At 39.7% G+C, this 22,194-nt stretch overlaps 1 protein-coding gene across 2 annotated transcripts in view; it reads right to left on the bottom strand.

Annotated features, from left to right (window-relative positions):
• Positions 1–22,194, bottom strand: part of nphp4 (nephronophthisis 4) — a 198,305-nt gene that overhangs the window by 53,683 nt on the left and 122,428 nt on the right. For both annotated transcript variants that reach the window (XM_042491381.2, XM_088082428.1), the window contains exons 13-15: positions 17,927–18,084; positions 14,675–14,866; positions 10,724–10,911 (exon numbers count right to left, since the gene is read on the bottom strand). In XM_042491381.2, coding sequence (XP_042347315.2) covers positions 10,724–10,911; positions 14,675–14,866; positions 17,927–18,084 — 538 coding nt within the window. The remainder of the gene's footprint in view (positions 1–10,723; positions 10,912–14,674; positions 14,867–17,926; positions 18,085–22,194) is intronic.

Here is a 22,194-nt window from a genome sequence, read left to right as displayed (position 1 = left end):
GCATCCGTCCAAGTCCCTATCAAAGCCCCCACGCTGTCTTTATTCCCATAAGTTGAAAGTGCAGAGAAGCAGCTGGTTGGATAGAAGTGGAGTAATGAGGACCTTTGGTGACAGCCCTGTTGCATTAAAGAGACCAGCAAGCCCCTGTAACTCTATCACACATGAATGGACATTAATACTTTTCTTTTTTTTTCAAACACATACACACAGTTTTCAGAGTTTTTTTGAGCATGTAGAAGGCCTGTTTTCAGATCATCACTGCTACCACTGGCTGTTTCTTAGGGCCCCAAATACAAAGTTTTTTTTAAGGCCAATACTAAAACCCATAGTGAGGGTTGGGGCTCAGCAATAATTCACTGAATCTAATCCCCATTCATCAAAAGACTTTAAAAATCCTTTTAGATCACTTGTCAGATCTTTCAACGCTTAGTTCATGACACTTTCAAGTGAGTACTTCACCCACAAATGATCAATTGTATATCAATTAGTAAGCCTGTAAAAAATGTAGTTTCTCGCACGCCTCAATGATGAATGAAGCAATCAAAAATGGCACACACTCTTGATGAATTAAAGTAAATCATGTTTAACAACAGCAAAACTATATCAAAACATCCGTTTACAAACTCTCACATAACTCATGCTGTATAATCCAAGTCTCATTTATCCAATCATGTGCTACATCCCAAACAGCTGCATTTTCACTAAAACACTACTTTTTTAAACACTTCACGCATGGACAAGTGGCACACCTCTGCTCAATGTTATGCATGAGCAGACAACTTCTCATATGCAGAAGTGTTATAAATAGTAAGGTTTTAGCAAGGTTTGGGAAGAAGTAAGCAAACGACTAAATAAATGAGACATGGATAATACTGCATGTGTTGTGTCAGAGTTTGGATTCTTCATTCACCATGGAGGCATTTGAGAAAAATGTTTTCTTCACAATTTCTGCATGACACATGGTAATAAAAAAAAGGTGATTTATTCCTTTCATGAATTTGCTAATGGTCTAAATGAGTACCTGAATTTGAGAACACACTCTCTCCACAAGGTCCATTTAGAAGCTGTTATGGAGTTTTCAATCAAATGAACTTCCTCAGCACGTGGATTTTGTCCACTTTGCCTCAGTTGTTGACTTTCAAATTTCTATTTTATTTTCTGAGCATTTCAGGGACTTGTAAATTTAAATTTATCTCATGTAAGAAAAAAATCAAGCTCAAAGGTCCTTTACTAGTGTAAAACTTCAGTCAATTTCTGAACAAGATCAAATAAAATAAAAAATTCCGAGCATATTTGTACTGTACCGAAAAAATTACTAATAGGTTTTCACAATAATGCCATTGGAACTACTTAAAAAGATGGATGCGTATTATAACCTTTTTTTTTCTTTTTTTTTTAGAGTGTTGGTCTCCTCTTGACAATTCCTTGAAAAAAGCATATATGCAGTAATCTTAAGGGGAAAGACCTTAAAAATAAATTTTCTACTATATATTATATCTCTTCCCAATATAGAATGACAGTTTCTGTTGGTGGGGTGTGTGTTGGTGGGGTGTGTGTGTGTGTGTGTGTGTGTGTGTGTGTGTGTCTGTTGGTCACAAACAGGTGATGTTGTCTGCTTCTTTGAAATACAGTTGAAAGCCCTGAACAGCTTATTAAAAGCATTTATTTTCATATATTTTTGTTATTGTTATAATTATTATTTTATTTTTATTTTCATTATTATCAATATTTGTTTTAATTCATCAGATCATATCCTGCACTAATGATATTTTTTCTTGTCAAGGTAAAAAAGCCTCTGAAACAACATTTTAGACCACTGAACTCTGCAGTGAAAGGCAAAACACATTCATCTGGGTAGGCTGCAGCTCATTACAGTGAGTTGAGGTAGGTTACAGTCAAGGTTTCACAGACTGCTGAGTAAAAATCCACCCACAGTGGAAGAGTTATTTTCTGATCAGATGTGTGAAATGAAAAAGGAACAAAAGCATATATACTGGGGGAACATTCATTTCATCTAAAGTAGACAACAGTGACAACGATAGACAGTTTGTACCGAGGCTACAAGAGGCTTGTTTGACAGTATTCAAGAAAATGATAACAGACGACGGGCAAAGACAAAGACCAAAGTAGTCTTGATATTTCTGTGCAGCTTTAGAACTCCTTTTCCTTTAACCTAACCTACACACACTCCTTCACCTCCCCCTCTCCCTCCCCACTCCCCAGCCAGCCGCCAACTCTCTCCACTTGGACCATTAATTCTCCCAGCATGCTCTGGGCTTGTGTGCAGTGGACGGGTGGCAATGAGAGCACAGAGGGAGAGCGGGGGAGAGAGAGAGAGAACGTGCTATGTGTGTTTGTGCTCACAAGCGGGGAAGAGCTGACAGATCTGGCCCAAGGGTTGTACAGGGTTGTTGTGTGTGTGTCCATGTGTGTGTGCAGCTAAGTCTGCAGACGAAGAGCAGCACCCAGCAGAACCCCCCCCCCTCCCGCCCAACCTGGATGGCCTGCCTGGTGTACACACAGCAGGCCAGACGGACTGAAAATCCTGCCGGGGATCAACAACTCTCAACAACGCTGTGAAGGCTGCAGGGAGAGAAAACAGTGAGGATGCACAGAGTGCACAGCGAGATGTGGAGACTGACGCAAACCAGAGCACCACAGTAAACAAAGGCTACATTTACCAAGATATCAGTGGCAAACTGGTTATTTTTTTCTGTGTGTGTATAAAAAAACAAAACAGCAAAATAACAAGGTACTCACTGCAATATCATGCAGGAGATGATGGACTTTGTGCCGAAGGCCTACGCTCTTCTACAAGACCACCTGCAAGTAACAATCCGCAACATTTTCTACATGAATAAATTTTGCATAACCTAAAGCAGGCTGCCCACACATTTGGATTGATACAACTGTTGTTTCATTTAGAGGATATTTTTCTTCCATTAAGACATTGTGTTGTGAGACTCAAAACCATGCATGTAGCACATGTGTGACCCTCGTCTTGTTATTAGCAAACATGTAAGAATTAATCCGTTTTTAGCTGGCAATGATTTTTGCTTTTACTGTTGTGGTGATAACTCACAGTGGATTATATCCGCCAATTAGCCCCTTTGCCACTGGACAAGAAGCCCACAAATATATGGCCTTTTAACTTTAGTGGGAAAGGTTAAAACTCTGCATTCATTCCCAGGACAAGTGACTCTGAAGTAGCCATGGTTATTGTTTGGTAGCAGTTTCAATCAGCAGCCATGGAAACATGACACCTGGATTGACTCGCTAATTTTTGCCCCTATTCCAGCACAATCATCCATCCAAGCAGCGCTCAAATGTCATTCCAAATTAGTCAGCACCGAGTGTTAAAGAAAGACTGAACAAATAATAAAATACGGTAAAAAAAGGAACCACTGCTCTCCAAGCTGCTTTCTCATGGTTTGCTAACCCCATTTTCTAGCATGTTCGTGGCGGTGAAATTGACACACCACAAAAATACAAAACCAAGCCATACTTGTCCACTGGCAAAGGGAAAGGAGTCTATCGCCTATTTTAAGGGAGCTTTCCCGGATTGAAGAAAACAGCATATACTGTATACACGCTAGAGATGAGCAATACGGAATAAAAATATTATGATATCTTTGACCAAATACCTCGATATTGATATTTTTGTTAACTATTTGTGCTTTCAGAAAAAAAAATCAAATAATACGATTTTGGATAAATAACCATCAGTATTGTGGATCTTATGACAAAAGTGGGTAAATGCAAATACTATAAACTTGCTACATCTGTCTGGTGAGTAAAATAAAAACAAATCACTTTACTGTTATTCAGCCTTGAAAAGCAGGAAAAGGCAGTCCTTACGATATTATGGCATCCAAAATCTAATATAAAATCTAGTGTCATATCATTATACTGATAAATAAAATATAAATATAATATGAATATGTCAAATATATTGATAAAATATAATATCAATATATTGCCCAGCCCTAATACATGCTAATTGGGTGGGGAAAAAAGGGGAAATTCTCCACCTCTAAAAATGAGGTGTAAACATAGTACAAATGGGATTTGCAAGAGGCTGCAGTGGCATAATATTTTTTTAAACCCAGCATTGTTAACATGTTTCTATATAAGCAGTGGATTCCTTCTTGCCATTACTGGCACATTACCGTCACCTGTAGATTAGTAAAATAGTGTGGCACCATTGGCAGCACTAACATCATGGGGAGACACTTCACTACGTAAAGTTTCTCCAGTTTTAAATTATTTTTAGGATACTGAACTGTACAACTGGCAAATGCTACTTTTTTTCCAAATGCAACGTGAACTCAAAAAGTTGAAGATGAGTGGAGCTGCAACACATTGGGAGATGGTGGGTAAATGCTGATAGTTGCAGTGTTCAGACTGAATGTAAAGTGAATGTTTACAGCAGTGCTATTGGATGTAGCGGTGGTCCAAACAAAGGTGAGGTTATATCCTTGTCAGTGAAGTATTTTATTTGCTTGAATTTGAGGAGAAATTTGTGGTTATTCCGGGACTTAATGACCACAATCATAAAAAGATAGAAAGTCAGGAAAAGGAGGAAAATAGCAGCTGAAGTTCCTAGTAAGTTTTGAACTCAGCTTTCACACAAACGCAGTCCAGAAATACTACACAGACTAATGTTTGGTGTGTTCATTGCTAGCTAGCTATAGCAAACGCCTGTTCAGCTGGTAGATTTTGTCACAAGGTTTAAACTGGCCTCGTGTTCAATTTTGAATCGTTCTCAACAGATTCAACACAATCGGATAAAAAGTCACAGTCATGCCAATCAAGCCTAGTCTGTACACGCCTACACAGTCCTGAGGTCTAATCAGGAGGCGAATGAAAACAGCTGTGTGGGTGGACCCTAGCTTTGTAGAGCATTTGCAACATAATTTCCATCCCTGGCAAATAATTGCTAGAAATATCACAGGTCACATACTGACCATTGGCTGCTCAGAGCTTGTGTGTCCCACTGGTGCCTTTAAAATAAAACTCTCTTGTTGAGGCCTGAAAATGCAAATTAATGCAAAGGGAGCAGACTGCTTATTCCTTTGTTCTCCGGAGAATTCTTTTAATTGTTCCTACCTACAGTTTAACCATTGTAATTGTTCGCACATGATGGTGAAAATGTTACACCTATTGGCTTAGTGAAATCAGTTGTGGAAACAAAGCACTTAAATCGCTGTGTGAGCTAACTTATATAAAGTAAACAGCGGGATGCCAAACTAGTCTCACTTCCTTTCTCAGTCTGTTTAGGTCCACAGTGGGAAAGAGGGAGAGTTAGGGGACGAGATCCTGATTGTCTTCTGGTCTGTATATCACAAAATGACTGTGAGAGACATAGCATCTTGTATGTGGTGGGAAAAAATATGAAAGCTGGAATTGCATGTAATATTCTGCACCTTTCCCCTCCAACAAAGCTTATGTTAAGGGCCCCCTTCGTAATTAATTCATTACAGCTCAACCCATTTACCGCGTCAGTGCACAAAGAAAGTTTGGGATTCTGCTCTCAACTTTTCACACTTTCTGTGGGGAGAGATGATTCCCATTCCTGTGAAATTCCTCTTTTTTTGTGATTCAGGCTGATAAATGATCAGTTGTAAAACTAACTTGATAGCTGGATTGAAAGACATTTTCTGAGACCTAATGGGTTAATGAAGCATGATATATCCTGCCACTGTCTCAACAGGGTTGAGGAATTCAGTGTGTTGTACTGGGGAGCTCCCACCTAGTAGGACACAGAGGCACAACGCTGAGTAACTGCAGCAGCTTTGAAGCTCAGACATATTCCAAATTCTCTCTCAACCTCTGTCTCACACCCCTACACGCACGCACGCACGCACGCACGCACGCACGCACACACACACACACACACACACACACACACACACACACACACACACACACACACACACACACACACACCCTACTTTCAAACACACACACACTACTGAATGACGAGGGAGTCGTCAGTGGCTCATTGATCTTGTACAATACTTGGATAATTCATATCTTTACAGATCACTTAAACCGCAGCTAGTAAAGAGTGTGCTCGATGTTTTACATTAACATTCATTTGTCCAATTAGGGAGTAAAAGATTACAAAAGACTATAAAAACGTTATTGGAAAAGGGGAATTGAGTTCCCTCCCGGTAGTCGGTATCTGTAAAATGAAGTAGATTTGTCACTGTATTATAGCTGCAATGGTAATTTCTTTATGATGCTATAAATGAAGTAGAAGTAGTTATGAATTCAACACACTATTGGTTTTATTGGATTGCAAAAACATACAGTGATTGTGGAGTGGTGTCAGAGTGCTTCATCTTTGCGGTTCTGTGAGCATGTACCTTGGCAAAACTGTGCTTCACGCTAACTGCTAATGCCAGCATCCCACCATGTTCACAGCTAACATCATCTCTACCAGGTATAATCAGTGGTGTAGTGGTAGTTAATAAGGTAGGTGTACAGTACTACTAGGTATATGAGAAGGCTACCGGGGGGGAAGTGGCTAAACTCTGCGATATATCTCAACAACTTTTTGTGTAATAGGTGGTTATACACAATTTTCCCTTGGGGATCAATGAAGTATTTCTGTAAATAGCCAGAAAAAGAGGTGGGTATACCCTGACTGTATCTGCATGTACCCTCCACACACTGGGTTTAACATCACAGTGATCACCATCTCAATTTAACACGTCAGGATGCAGACTTGGCTTTTTGTCTGTAATGTAATACGCATGCATGCATGAAGTGCAGTTGTGACATCAGCGTTCTCACAGGAACTGCACATTGCTAGTTTACACAGCAACAGAAGGGGTGATGTTTTCAAAAGATTAAACTCAGGAACCTGGTTTCAAAAGTTTGCATTTTCAGGTCCCCAAAACACTGTTGTCGTGTGCACAAAATGCCAAACCACAACAAAAGTTTCACGTTTCATGCAAGAACTGTTGCTGTGTTCACAGCCCCTGAGTGGAGTGGGATAATTCAAAGGTCTAGACCCAGGCAACAAACGCAGTGTATATTTTCTTCACCTGGTGACTTGGAGGCAGCAGCATTGACAGCGTCCCCTTATAAAGTTGATATGTTCATCATGTTAGCAACCAGTTGCTTATTTACCCACTTAGCAGACATGTCCAATAATCATGCTCTGCTCTGCTCTGGTCTCTGCCAAGTCTTGAGAAAAAGCTCATCAGCCTCCAGATCTCCAATTTTCACCAGCTCTTCACAAACTTGCACATGGTCATTTGTTCCATTGTCAATAGTAAATATTGATTAGTGCAGCTTTGGAGCGCCTTTATTGGACAGCAATTACTATAGCTACAAGTGACAATCAGGATAATGGCACATTGAATGTCCCTTAATTTCTCAAGATTGTCTTGAGTTGGTCTCTTGGTGACGTGAGTGACCTGACAGAAATCAAGTGGCGTGAGACCACGGACAGAAACCAACAAATACGTTTATCTGTGATATGCTAAAAGGTAGAAGTATAGAATGATCACAAAGTTAGCAAACTAACAGTATTGTCAGTAATACAGAAATATCCACTTGAAATTCACTAACACTAGCCCACTATAAGATAATGGTCATAAATCCAAATATCATCTGTTAATAGGAAGACTGAGTTATTTTTCTTTCACATATTTGTTATTTCCCTCAAAAACATTGTTTTTTGGGGGGGGCTTTTTTATTACATACAAGTGTTTTGTCTTTCCTCTTTTTTGCTCCAACAAGTTACTGCATAGACACAACAAGCAAACCTAGGTTTTCATTAATTTATTTTCTCTAATTCGCTGTTATTACTTTGGTTAAATAACTTTTGCTTAAACAACAGTTGCATGAAACAAAATTAACTTTTCTCAAATAAAATCAGCAACAGAGACTCTCTAAGTGTTTCTGTGTAATGGTTTGTTCGGCCTGTGCATGGAATGCAATTATGGTGTTGAAACTTGTCGTTTTCAGAGCAAATATAACACAAATCTCAATAACATTCCAAATGTTCAGAAACCTCACTCTAATCTGCTTATGATGGCATAACAAAAACAACAACAAAAAAAGCTAATTTAATGTCACAGCACTGATTCCACTCAGTTTGGGTAATCTTGATTTACAATTTCTTGCCAAATTCTGATAACATCTTTCCAGAAAGGGTAGTTCTTGTTTGTGTATGAACTGTATTTACCTTTTGTTTTGGAGTTAAGGAGTCAGATTTCAGTATTTAAAGAAACAATTACCTGGTTAAACACTAAGATAGGCAATGAATGAGCAAACTGTTAAATGATAACCGTACTGCTTAATCCTTTAAACATGAGAGAAGCTTTGGTAATTCAACAGTTATGAGTAAACAGGTGAAAAGGCTCCCATGCTCAGAATATGTAGAAGGATCTGTCTGAATGTAGGCGGGATTTGTGAAATTGTATACTGGATGCTATAGACTGAGAGAGACGCAGAGACAGACAGAGAAATATTGACTGAGTTAGACTAAAGTGTGTGTCTGGGGAATGGAGAATATGGGTAGGCGTAGGAACGAGACATGTGGGGGGGGGGTTGTTTGTGTGCTCAATATCATGCTCCGTCAAAAGCTGTAATATCTCTTCCATTTCATTAGTTGCTACATGAATAGACTTGACATCAATCAGCGCCCGCTCGGCTGATTGAAAGAGAAGTGCCTCAGCATCAGAGAACATCATGGAGCATCATGGAACGAGCTCGCCTCGTTTGTAGGCACCAATTGTACAGCGTTTTTTCGGAGAGTAAGAAAATGAATCACAGCCAGACTTATATCCAGAATCTGTAACAAATATACAACTCTAACACTACAGTAATCAATGGGAGGGATTTACACATTTTCCAAAGCACACGATGCATTTTCCCACCTTCTGACATGGACGTGAATGCACCATGAACAGCTTGAATTTGTCAGTTCACGTTCTCAAAGGTATCACAATTTGTTGATGACATGGCATGTGAAGTCCCTCCAGTTTCACACCATGCTCATACAAATGGAAGCCAATGGCAGCGAGAAGGTTAAGAAAAACTACATTTATCATGGTTGTACGCCTCCACGCAGCAGTCAAGTTGCATTTACATCTCTGTATGTGAAAACATGGATGCTTCGAACACATCTTCCCACTTAGCAGCACAGAAGATCTATAAAATCAGCAAAGTATCAAGATGGGCATCCAAGATTGGTGTCACCAACTTAGTATCTGACCAAATGTCTCCCCTTCTGTTGCTGAGATATGACGCTGAGTAAAAGTGTTTTTGTAGAACATTATGATGCCACAGTGAGGCTGACCTTTTAACTTTTAGATATACATTAAATATAATAACTTCATCGTTTTGTCATAATTGACCCTTCCCTAAGTCCAGCCCCTCAACACACACTGGCCAATCATAGCGCAGCAACGGCCAGCACCAACAAGGGTCCGACAACTTCATGGCTGTGCTCCATAGCCTCTCATGCAATCATGTCAGATTTTCCTCATCTTCAGGCTGGTTTTACTGATACTGAGCTTAACATTGTGCCTGGTGAACATGTAATAATTACACTAATTACTTGGAGAGGTTGGAAGGAGATTAACATTTCTTCGGTATTCCAAAACCAAAATCAAACTCCAAAAAGTGTAGGGATAGCTATCTGACTTAGCTACTGAGGGTGTAGCCTACTGAATGTATAAACAAGCTACTTTTTATTTTAATGATTATAAAAGTGAGTTACAACCTACTCTGCTTTACAGGAATAGTGGAGGGAATCCGAGGAACTTTGCCGGTATTTAACCAGCCATGTGTCATCACAGTGTGTGCAGATGAGCGGTTTTTGGCTGGTGGACTGGGAGCTCTGGGGGGGGAAAGGCAGCGTTACAGGGGAGCAGCTACATACCGTTCTTTTGCACACACCGCGATGACACACAGCTGGTTGAATAAAAACAGTTTCCCTATATATTCATTTCATCCTTTTCATCCCTCTGTCTCAATCACTTGGCGATATGGTGGTTCACTTTTAAAGTGTGATCTGTGTGTTAGTCTTTAGCCTCTAACTTTATCTTTATAACCTGTTTTTGCTGCTGAGTGAGGCTGACATCCTGGATATATCCTCCAAATAAATATTGTAGACCCTTCGGTCTGCCTCTCTGTGGGGATCACTTTTTCATTTTCACAAAAATGATATAATAGAGTGCAGTTAGTTACAGTGTGAGCTCCATGCTAGCTCACACAGCTTGATGGACCATCACAAAGAGGCGAGGTTTGGCGAAGGGTCAATTACATATGAATTCTTGATCTCAAAGGTCAAGGTGTCTGTGACAAAGCAAATATGTTTTGTGAAGTCACAGTTAGCTTTGACATTCAACCACCAAATTGGACATTTGTGTCAAATTTGAAGAAATTCCCTCAAGATGTTCTTGAGAGATTGCATTCATTAGTTTGGGGCAGACTGACAACCCCAAAACAATATGCCTACCGCCATTGCTATCACCAGCGCAGAGGCATAAAAATATATTAATTCAAAACCTTTTATCCACTGTAATTGCATGTTTTCTTAAGTGCGTCCAAACTGTTGGGGCCATAGTCAGGACAGTTTCATTCATCAAAAATGTTTACTGGAGAGATTCACAGGTAACAAATGTAGGCATTACTCTACATTTCAGGGAGGAAATGAGCAGTATTTTTTGTTGGAGCAGCAACAGCAGTGGATCCTTACCAGAGCTGACAGTGCCGTCTTTGTTGATGGAGGCCAGGACACAGGGAAGTGGAGTGCTAGCTTTCTGCTGAACCTTGTCACCAGTCAGTAGTTTGAGCTGCTGCGATGTGACTGGTGGGAAGCGATAGAACTGGAAGGTGAAGTAAATGTTCGCAGGCCAATCAGGACCAACACCTGCTGTCGGTATTCTGGCAAAACACAGAGGATGATAATTATTCCAAAAATAATGATCACTCATGGTGCAATATTCCAAATCAAAATGGCAATGATGCATGTAAATAAATGCAAAAGTGATTGATTTACTACCCTGAGTGTTATCAATTAACACCAAATGTGGTATTTTTATTCCAAAATCTATATGGAGGGTAGAGTGGTATGCATATTTGAAAATTAATGGTTGAAAATGCCATTAAAAACCCAGAGGAGTAAATCACATTTCAGCTAATGATTTACCTCGGACAATTCCAGGAAAGAAAAAAATCAAATATGCATGTCTGGCACGTCCTACCAATGCTGGTAATTCAGCTTTACAGCTACTTAAAAGTAAAAACCCAATAATAAAAATGAGGATTAGAACTCAAGGTAGTAAATCACACTTTAAAGTGGCTATAAATTGGACTGCTGATTGAGTGGGTACAAACTCAGCTCTACACCTTTGATTTATTATAAGTGGATAGCTTGGCTCCTTCTTCAAACTTAAGGCAGCTTGAAAAGTAGCTATTAGATCTTTGGAGGACAGGAAATCTTGTCTATTTGTGTCAGAAACGTGTATAAATGTGGTTGTATTCACAAACAGAATCACTGAATGCAGTTTTTGTTTGCTAGGACTCCTATGGAGAAAAAAAAGGCTTTGTGACTAAGAGAACCTCCTGGTGTTGTGTATCCCTTTTCACACAAACCACCCTCTGAGTGTGATTTCACACACACATACACAGATCTAAACACACACTTCAAACTGCTGATGGCCCACAAAAAGTCCCGGTGAGCCTGCAAGCACTCGATTTAGCACCAAGCATATTAAGTAATGAGCGGGTTTCAGGATGAGCCTCTTTCTGTTTCCGTCTGATGAACAGATTAGCAATCAGTCATCGGGCATTCAATAATGAGGAGCAAAGAAAAGGCATTTGAAAACAAAGCAGGGACCGCTGGGAGGCCCCCCACGACCGCGGACAGGTCGTCTGAGGCGGAGAATTCAAAGTGGAATCTAATAAGAGCGGTGTGTGACCTCCCAGTCAATCACTTGCTCTGATATTCCACTGTTAAAGATGCCGCTGTGCTCCATCTTCACAGAGGAGCAGGCATTAATATTCATTCTGTAAACAGGCAATATTGATAATTATGGCGCCCGGGTGAGAGCTAGAAATTATACTGCCTATCCACAGGCTCCCCGCTTGCCTAAGTGCTACCGCTGCCGAAATCCCAGCCTGCCATACCTGTTTGTCATAATTATGTGGTAACCTTCAGCTCACTCTACAGTGAGCAACAGATATATGCAATGTATGTTCACGTGTATGGCTCAGGTTGTGCTTCAGATTGCCTTCTGCTGGCCTTGAAAAAACAAACACTGAACCAAATAAGGTGTCATATTTTTGAACACACAAATAAAATAAAAAAATCAATGCTATGATATTAAAATATCTGTTTTGTTTCTCTGTCTCCAACTGATGATATGATTACGTTTCAACCTACCCAGGGGCCTCCAATATTTGCTGTTGTAATCTTACAATATAACTACATTTTTACCACCAAACTATTCCAACTCGCCTGCAGAAGGGAACTGATTTAATTGCCAGTCTGTATGGAGTAAACACAATAGTGATGCTATGCTGGGGAAAGCTGGTGATAGGAGACATGTCATTACTGACCTCTCTGCTCAGCTTCTGTGGAGAAACAATGGATGTTCTGTGTATGATATGTGCACAAACAATTACTGTTAGTGTGAAAGGTTAAAGTAGAACCAGAAAGTCAGTCTGTAAACTGTGACGGAAGTTACTTCGGACTTTTGGTAATGATTTTACAGTTCATCCTCAATTTTGTCCTCTAATTAAATTTGGCTAACTTGGGGGTTTTTGATTACAACCTGTCTGATCACATGACTTCTGGTGGTCTTTGCTCTATTTAACTTCTTTCCCCCAAAACCAGAATTATCCCTTTACATGCTATTCAACACATTTCATCCCAAGTTGTCACATTTTGCAGCTTTGCAGCAATAAGATTACTTTTTTTCATTGAAAAGTGCAAGGGCTTTGCACCTATGTTATATGACTACATAAAGATGCGAGAAATATAAATTCAAATCAGTGTTATGACTCTGTTATCATTTTTCCGTCTCTACAGTTCGTAGCACCCTGAAGTGAATCTACATTAAGTTAATGGCATCTATTACCACACAGGAAGAGCCAAACATTTTTATATACATATATTAATCCAAACTGAAAACAAAGCAGATCCCTCTGTTCACACATAACACAGCATGACGGTGAGCCTATGATGAACAAGACAGACGTGAGTTGAGTTCATCAAACTGCTGATGGTGCTGATGACAAGATAGAAGGGCACAAAGAGTAGTGTGTCTTTTACCCATCCTTCAGCAGCCCCTCTCCACTGTCAGACCCTGACAGAGGGGACACTGGCTCCAGGGTTTTAGTGACGGGCTGCTGACAGGCCCAATTCAGCCCGTGCTGACGGGAAGTGTGTTTATGTGTTTTTCTTCAAATTGCGAGCATACGTCTGCATGCTGTGTATGGGTATGTACTTGACGTGTGTAAAGGATGACTGGCAGGACTTTATGCCTGCATGGTTTAAGTGCATTGCAATTTTGGCTGCATTTCAATACAGAAAACAGAGAAATCTCAGGGCAGGCGGGTTGCTGTTGTGCATAATGGATGGATCTATTCCTGTATACAGTTATATGGCCAGTGGTTCAGTGTACAGTAAGATGCAAGTAAAGTGCTGTCAAATCAGGCTGCAACAACAATGATTCTGACATTTATCAAAACTGAATTATTATTTTTACAGTAGCACTTAAAGCTACAGTTGGTAACTTTTATAAAAATAACTTCTTGTCACATTTGCTGAAACTGTCACTATATCCACACAATAATAGATGAAATAATCTGTGAAAAACGTCATGTTCTTTTGCCTTTGTGCCTTTGCTTATATTGGCTTTACTGCACATTAACGAAAACAACCAACCGAAGCAGAGGAGTCTCTAATGCGGCTGTCAATCATGTCATGTTCATGAACTGTGGTCAAACTGTCACTTAGGCAGCACTGATCAAATATGAATTAAGATTCTGTTACTGCATTGCCTATTTCTACCCTCAAATGTTTTTCGAAACATATTTTAGTTTACCAGTTTAGTTTGGCTGGAAAATGAGAAATTTTCTGATCCAGTCATTGGCTGGAAAAAACATTCTCATTTTACAGCCCAACAGTACACTAAAATATGTTTCTGAAAACATTCAGATTCTGTTACTGCATTTCCTTGTTTTTGCCTCAGATGCTTTAAGAAAAATATTATGGTGTACTGCTTAGCTGTAAAAGGAGACCGCTTGCTATGGTTGGCGAGCAGTGCTTTGTTTTTGGGTCAGCTGATATGGCGGTAGGTTCACAAATTTTCTCATTTCACAGCTAAACAGTGCACTAAAATATGTTTCTGAAAACATTTGCTGCAGGAAATAGGCATTGTGATAACAAAATCTTGATTCATATTTGATAAGTGCTGTCTTTTTTGACAGTTTGTAGCTCACAAGCAATAAAAAGTTATTTGTGATATTTTTATAAAAGTTACCAAGTGCAGCTTTAAGGAGCATGTTATCAGTTGCAGCATACTGGCTAATATATACTGTTCTCTATAATAAAAGCAAATACACTGTGCAGACCATGAGCTGCTGCTTACAGTTCATAGTGACACTGCTGCCTCGTGTGTCCCAGTACTGCAGGCCTCACCTTGTAAACGCCAAGAACTGGAACACCAGCAGGTTGCCCTGGAGAGGGTCAGCCTCTTCACGCTGAGGGTCAAAGGGCACAGGCTCTGTGGGGTCCAGGACTTCTGCCACCTGCCCACTACAGTCCACAATGTCAGGGAAGCCAGCGGAGTAGAGGTGGGCCAGTGAGCTCCTGGAGCTGACTGAGCAGGAACTGTAGGAGAAGGGTTCAATTAGAGGAAGTTTCCAGAATCATGAGTGCACATTGATCATTCGCCAAGCTGAAAAACACTTCAGCAAATGCCTCTCCCGATGCTTTACGAGCAGCAGGAGGTAATGTGTTTTAGCCCGTGATGCACCGGCCTCACTTGGGTGATTTGTGGTTGTAAATGAAGCAGAAAAAATGTTTGGATCCAAGTGGAATACCGTGCTGTTTTATCGTTTCAGATCCAGTTTATCTTGGATCAGCTCCATTGTGACTAAAGATGGTTACCTCCTGGCTAACCTGAATTTCAATATCCGTCTGGACTTAACAAAAATGCAGTGAAACAATGGTCAGACAGCATGAGGATGTCAGCAATATCCATCAAGCAGCAGCACCACAAGAATGCTTACAGGGGAGAGACTGAGAACGGGTGCCAAAGCGCTCCCTCAGGATTTTCAAACATAATTGGCAGTTATCTCTAATCATAGCGGCCACCTGTTTTTCCGCAACTATGGTAACATTCATAACTTATACTTTCAGCGCTGACACCAAACACTCTGGGTATGATAAACACAGTGCACAGATGGCTGGCTAAAGTGCAAGCACAGGAAAATGAACGATAATGTTTGGGCTTATCATAACAGTGACGCTGCCTATGTCCAGTCGGTAAACAGTTGAACTCACAGCTTTACATTTGCATAAGAATGACGCCTTGATCAAACTAATTAAGGCAACAACAGTGAAGAAGACAGATTATTGGCTTTTCCTCTGCGGCTGTGTCAATTTCACACTTTCAAAGTTATATCTTAATTTAGCCGGAGTGGATTAATATTCAAGCCATCATTTTTTATTTCAAAGGGGGGCTCTATCAGATATGCACGGCAACTTCAATTAAACTTCTTTAGACTTCATTGTTCTTCTAAAAGAAATGGGTCATTCCACACCGAAAACAGTCAAAAAGATGTTTTGGCTCCGAGTGAAGAGGCAGAGATGTTTCAGCCCACTGAACTGAACAGCATCATGTCTGGATCCAAACTCTGGGATTGGGAAACTGTTTCGATGCCAGCTGCTTATTTACAGACTCTCTGCGCTAATGCAATGTCTTGTTTTGGAGTTACTGTGCCCATTATTTGCAGGGTGTTCTCTCATTCGGTGTCCCACCTCGGAGACCTGGCCGCTTCACCATTAAGATGTCCTCTCCAAACTCTATTATTAGCTGCAGTCTACACTGTGAGCTCATTGCATTGCATTGTGTAACACTAAATCAAAGTCAAAAGCTCTTCCTTTTACGGCTGGATATGATAATGAATTTTCACACAAACAAACAATGCCGAGACTATTACCCGAAGTGGGATGTAAAGGCTGACAAAACGATTTCTTTAAATTGGCTCAGAGCTGAATTCTCCTGCCTACTGACAACACCACTATACTATCCAGTGAACACATGTTGCCAATTAGTGAGCCGATCAATATCCTTCCGTAGATAGCGAAACAGCAAACCATTGTGCTAATGAAGGACTGTACTAGTGTTCACACAGATACCGGGCCGATAGAAAAACAGTAGCGTGTAAAAAAGGATGTTTAAAGCAGCATTAATTCAATTATGTCTCCTATCAAATATGAGTATCACTCACATGGGGAGGTTAGCCTGAACAAAAACTGCCCTGATCACAGAAAGTACAACTAGAAGAAGATAAGAAGAAAATATTATTGCAAGCTTAAGCTCCATATTCATCCCAGAACATGGTGGTCAGATCATACTAGTTTCATATCTGTGGGACACATTAGAACGTCCTTTTCACACTGAAGTGCCAACTTCCAGTTCAATTCCAAACCAATGGATTTTTGTAAGGCTACACATAATCATCATCATCATCGTCTATCATTTTACTGGCCAGTACTTACCATTTCACAAATACCAGCTGGCCTCTTTATTGCAATCCATATTACACAGCTGATGCCAACACCAACATACATGAAGTGGTATTCTGTCCTCCTCTCACACAGAATCAGAAATAGCTTTGAGTTTCAGAGAGCAAAATGGTCTCTGATACTGGATTTGGTTCAGTTTACGCAAATAGCTTACTTTAACATGAATAATGATAATTCAGAGGAAAGCATGACAAAAGAACGCCAGAAAATGACACATTCACATGGGACCTATTATGTTCATATTTAACATTGTCAAAGTTTCAAATAATGAGGTAAACACATGCAAAAGTAATCCCTGTGAGTAAAAACTTCAGGCTCCAAACTGTTCTGAATACACTACCTTTGAAGTGTTTATATTACATAGCCTACACTGCTACATGTAGCTACAGGCCAATGTCAGGGAAACGTATAATGTTGGTTGCTTTGATTTCAGCATGATTTCAGACAATTTTGCTGTTGGAAGCTGAGCAATTGTAAAGATTTTGGTTTACAAACTTTTATTGGTGATTTTTAAATAGTAGAAAGTGTATTCTCCTTGATGCATTATGGTGCAGATGTGCAGAGACCCAGAAACACAGACCAGTCAGAGCAGACTGGGTTTTTTTCAGGACAGGGCCTTATAGAGACAGGCACCAAAACAGAGTATTCAGACAGAGGTTGAATACAGTTGTTCCAGCATAGACAGCATGAGAAAAATAGTTTTGTTTTGTTTTGTTTTTTACTATTAAAACATGTAAATGTGTTCTTGTACAAACCTAGAATACAAGTAGGAACCTGAAAACAAGCACAATAGGTCCTCTTAAAGGAAATAATGTCCAGCATGTTTTATGAAGGCCCTTGGAGTAAAAGCAATTTATAAGTGATGTATTACGGTGTAATAAGATGAAACAGAACCCACCCCTTAATCTTTTGGCTATTTGGCTTTCTATTTGTTTTACTGTAAACTTTTACTATGCAGCTATCACTGAATATTAAAATGACATTGCTTGCTTTCAGACCACTTCAAGATACTTCGGGATTTTCAACAAGCTTTTTTTTTAAACTTAACTGTATTTGTTCAGCAGGGAGGCTTTTTGTAGAATAAAAACCTTTTGACTTTCTATATCATGCCTCAAGTAGATAATAGAGAAGGCTCACCTCGGCACATTCATCCCTAGGGTGATGACAGGGGCATGGACAGGGGTGAAGGGCAGCTCTTGAAGTTGGTCTCCTTCATCCTGAGCTGAAGGTGACACACCCCTTTCCCGCTGAAGGTCCATCTCCAGGTGGGCAATGTTGCTCACACCCGAGCAGGCCTGTACCAAAGTGTGATGACACAGATACAGGTTGTGAGTAGCTATTAAATTAAGAGGTGGTTAAAAAACTACTAAAGAAAATCCATTTGAACAATAGCTAGTGTTTTTTGATAAAAATCTATGAAGACGCCAGGAAAGCTCAATTATAATACTGTAAGTCTACATTTTCAAGACCAACCATAGGGACAAGAGTTGAAAATTAGCAATACATTGTGCAATACACTAGTCTCATACTGGAACTGTGTTGAATTGCATCATCACTATCAAATAAGGTACAATTCAAATTCACCGTGTCTACAGTTCGGGCTGATGTTTCCGTGTATGGAGACGCACATAAACTAAAGTGTGAGAAAAGGAAAAAGCAATAACATGAAATGACTTCACTGTGGTACAAGCTCAGACAGAAAGGAATCCAAAAAACAGGCTTTCTTGACAGCTGGATGCATGGACAGTAAAACTGTGTCATGGGGGCTTAGAACAATACAACACGGCAGGGAGACAGAATGCTAGTGGTGGAGTTGTCAGAAGGGATTCTGGACATGGCCTTATACTCTGGCTGCTCAAACCTCTTCAATACACAGCAGCCATATGCCTGTAGTACGTCTCGGTCCTTGTGAATTCCTGTATTGACTCTGAGTGCCCATCTGTAAGTTACAGGGCATTAAATAGCCTTGTCCATCAATGTTCAAACCGAAGTGAAGCCACAAACACTCTCCTCTCAGTGTTTTCACTCAGTATTGGAGTATCATCATAAAACATATCAGGATGTGAGTCACTGCTTAAAGCTGCAGGGAGCAACTTTTCTGGATTATAATTTACTTGGAACAAACAACTGTAAATCGACATGTTCAGCAACCAAAGATGAACAGCATGACGTGTGAATCTCAGAAACTGTGCTCTGCTATTCTTATTTCAAAGTGAAATGTGGAAAAGCGGGAGGCAGAAGGTGTTACTTTCTCTTATCAATCACTCCCCACAAGCTGCCCTACCAATTATAAAATCATTAATTACAGTCTGTTTGTTTGAATTTTAAGATTTCCTCCTAGATGTAACTCACCACGTTTGTTTTTTCTGTCTTTTGTATAGCTTCTGCTTAATAATACTGGATTTTTCTGCGTTTGTGTCCCTTCTTTTCTGCAAAGACCTCAATGACACACCTGTTTGTTAAAAACAGTCTATAAATAAACTTGACATGAAGACAATACATCCCTGAGAGAAATTGGTAAGGTGTGCCAATGCAATTTCTCAAGCTATTGGAGGACAGAATATGTGGGATAGATTGTAAAGAGATGAATCGCTCAGATAGTGCAACCTGCACATCACTGTTTTAGACTGCTATTTTCATTCTAAATTGTTTGTTGGCAAATCACATGAAAAGACAAAAACCAACAATGTGTTAGTCCACCTCTCAGTACTTTTCCATTACCCTTCTCTGCCTGTGGTCCCAAGCCCATCAGCTCCTAGTGAAGATGCAAATCTTAAAAAGGGAGTCAGAAATACCTAGTTTTTTTTATTTAAAAAAAGTAATTTTGCAAAACAGCTGGGCACTGTAGCTTCTAGAAAACATTACTCAAACAGGAGTGAACAGTGTATTTGCTGGGGTCTATTTTAAGCCATGGATAAAAGGTCCAGTTTGTCAGAGATAGAGGAATATATTGACAGATATGAAATCAAATATTTGTATGTACACAACAGCGTCAGCCTCTAGTATGACATATAATATATGCATCGGTAGCACTTTCTAATCAATAACAATGGCATAACATGTCAATCACAATAATTTATCCTCTCTGTTATATGGCAGCTGATCTTGTTCTCTGCTCAGAGGGTAAGTAGCTCCCGAAATCAACGTTTTGCTAGTTTGTGAACATTTATGTCCACTGTTCTTCTTTGAATTAGCTGCAAATGGAAAACAGCTGCTTTTTAAATCCCCGACGGTGAAGCCACCATCTTTACACGTAATAAAAATATTTCACCTCCACACCTATGGTCACGTCTTTACGTCTTTACATCCTTACGTTTTACACGGACGTTGGTTCAGCTCTGTTACTACGTCCATTTCTGGTTCAGAGGTGAGACCACTGTGTCCCCCACTTTCTGTGATATGATGTTATATACTGAACAACAAAGTGGTATAAGAGTGTGATATTCTCTCCTCGAACAGGCAGTGTAAATGTTTAGTAGAAAGGAGTAAGATATACCAAGTTTTGGATACACAAACAATACTCATTAGTGGGTTAAATTCATTGTTGAGGGATTTCTTGACAGTACGGAAAATATTGGTCTTGTCCTTTAAAACTAACATAAACATCTTTTGGTTGCACTAAGACTATTTGCTTGCATTTAAAATGAGCTTTGCTTTCAAGGACATTTCTGTTTTCCCTACATTAGTACCAAACTACATCATTTTTTTCCCCGGAAACTTCCAAGAGTCAACAATTAAAGCGTAACTTCATTTTTTGTTCTGTGAAGATGACAATTTTTTTTTGTCCCTTCTTGCTGAGAGAATGAGCTCCACTGTGGCAACTTTTAATTAACCCAAAGTGCCACTGACAGTCAATTCCTCATTTTGATTTAGGTAAAAGCAAACAGGCTATAAAAAACATATTGTTTATGTTATGACTTTGAGGCAGTCTTGCATTTAATCTGCAATTCAGTTACTGATATTCTTTTGTTTGGCTTGTTATCCATTTTTCTCCCTCCTTCACAAAACCAGCTACTTAGGAAAAGAAAAAGGACTGTTAATGCCTGTGGATCAATTCAACGTTTTTAAATGTTTAGTGGCAAACATTAATCCCCTCTTCTTGTCATTGACAGACACACAGCTGGAGGGGTATTAGCACAGATAATTAGCTAAGGAGTGCTAATGGTGTCATTTTCCAGTCAAGTGTTTCTTTTTTTCTGCTCTCTGATACATGTGTATGCTTCAGTTGGCCTATCAGAGCACATGCATGGCTGTGCATTACTGGGCTTTCCATCAAGCATGCTGGTAATAACCTCGACCAAAGTCATGCTGCAACATACACCATCTATGTTCCCACTCTGATCATGCAGCCTGCGGTGTAATAACCATCGAGGATGCAAAGGCATGGCGTGAAACCCTTAGCATGTTTAAAAGGCTTCAAAGTAATGGCTTTATACTGTATCTGAATCTGCTGCCATCAAGCTTACACTGTGTGATGACATATGAGAAATTGCTTTTTATAAGACAGTGTTTTCAGGTCAAGAACAAATGGAGGTTAAAACAATAAATTCTCCAAGTTGATTTAATGACTCAATATATGCACAATGAATGTCCCAGAAACTCTCTTAGAGTATCAGAACTGAGAGCTAATGGCAGCCAGGGGACTGGGGATATAATGCATCATACTTATCCAAAGCTTAATGTTGGAAGTGTTCTTCCATTTCCAAAGAACCATTGTATAGTATAAGCTGTAGAGTATGAAACAAGCAACAGCAATCAAGCAATTGCCACTTGAATTTAAGAGAAAATGTTAAAAACAGAATCAGACTCTTAAAAGGATCATTTGGATTTTTTGAAGTGAGGTTGTATGAGGCTTTTAATTATAGTCAGCACTTCAGTTAATGGCAGTCGGCATCCTAACAGTTTGGTAGAAAACAGGCAGGAGCACTAACACAGAAGTTTATGTACTGCTGTGGACAAGGAGAAGCAACAAAATGTGTTTTAGCCACCTAACAAAAGGCCCCTATCAAAAAAATGGATCATTTTAGGTGTACGCTATATTGAGAATATTTTGATCATTTTACCTTTCTCTCAAACAGTCTCTTTCCTTTGGCACTACATTTTCTTGACCATAGAAGGTACGTATTCCTACGCATGAGCACAACTGTGCCACACACTGTATTATAACATTTTGGTCAGACTTTCAACATTTTATAAAGGAGACAACAAATTCAAAAAAATCTAAAATGTGAGCAATATGATAGTCACAACAAAATGCCTGTCACTTTGGAGGCTACCTTTATGAACCGGAGTATAAAGAAAAACATTTGCAGAGGTAGACTAAAGAGGTTGAAAGAGATATGCGTAGGACTACTGAAGTTGGGTGTTGGGTCAGGTGAGAAAATGTAGTGCGACGAGAAAGGGCT

The sequence above is a fragment of the Plectropomus leopardus genome, chromosome 9 (genome assembly GCF_026936395.1).
Source record: "Plectropomus leopardus strain MGB_pleo_1.0 chromosome 9, ASM2693639v1, whole genome shotgun sequence".
Taxonomy (NCBI): Eukaryota; Metazoa; Chordata; class Actinopteri; order Perciformes; family Serranidae; genus Plectropomus; species Plectropomus leopardus.
This window is presented reverse-complemented; position numbering and strand designations above follow the sequence as displayed.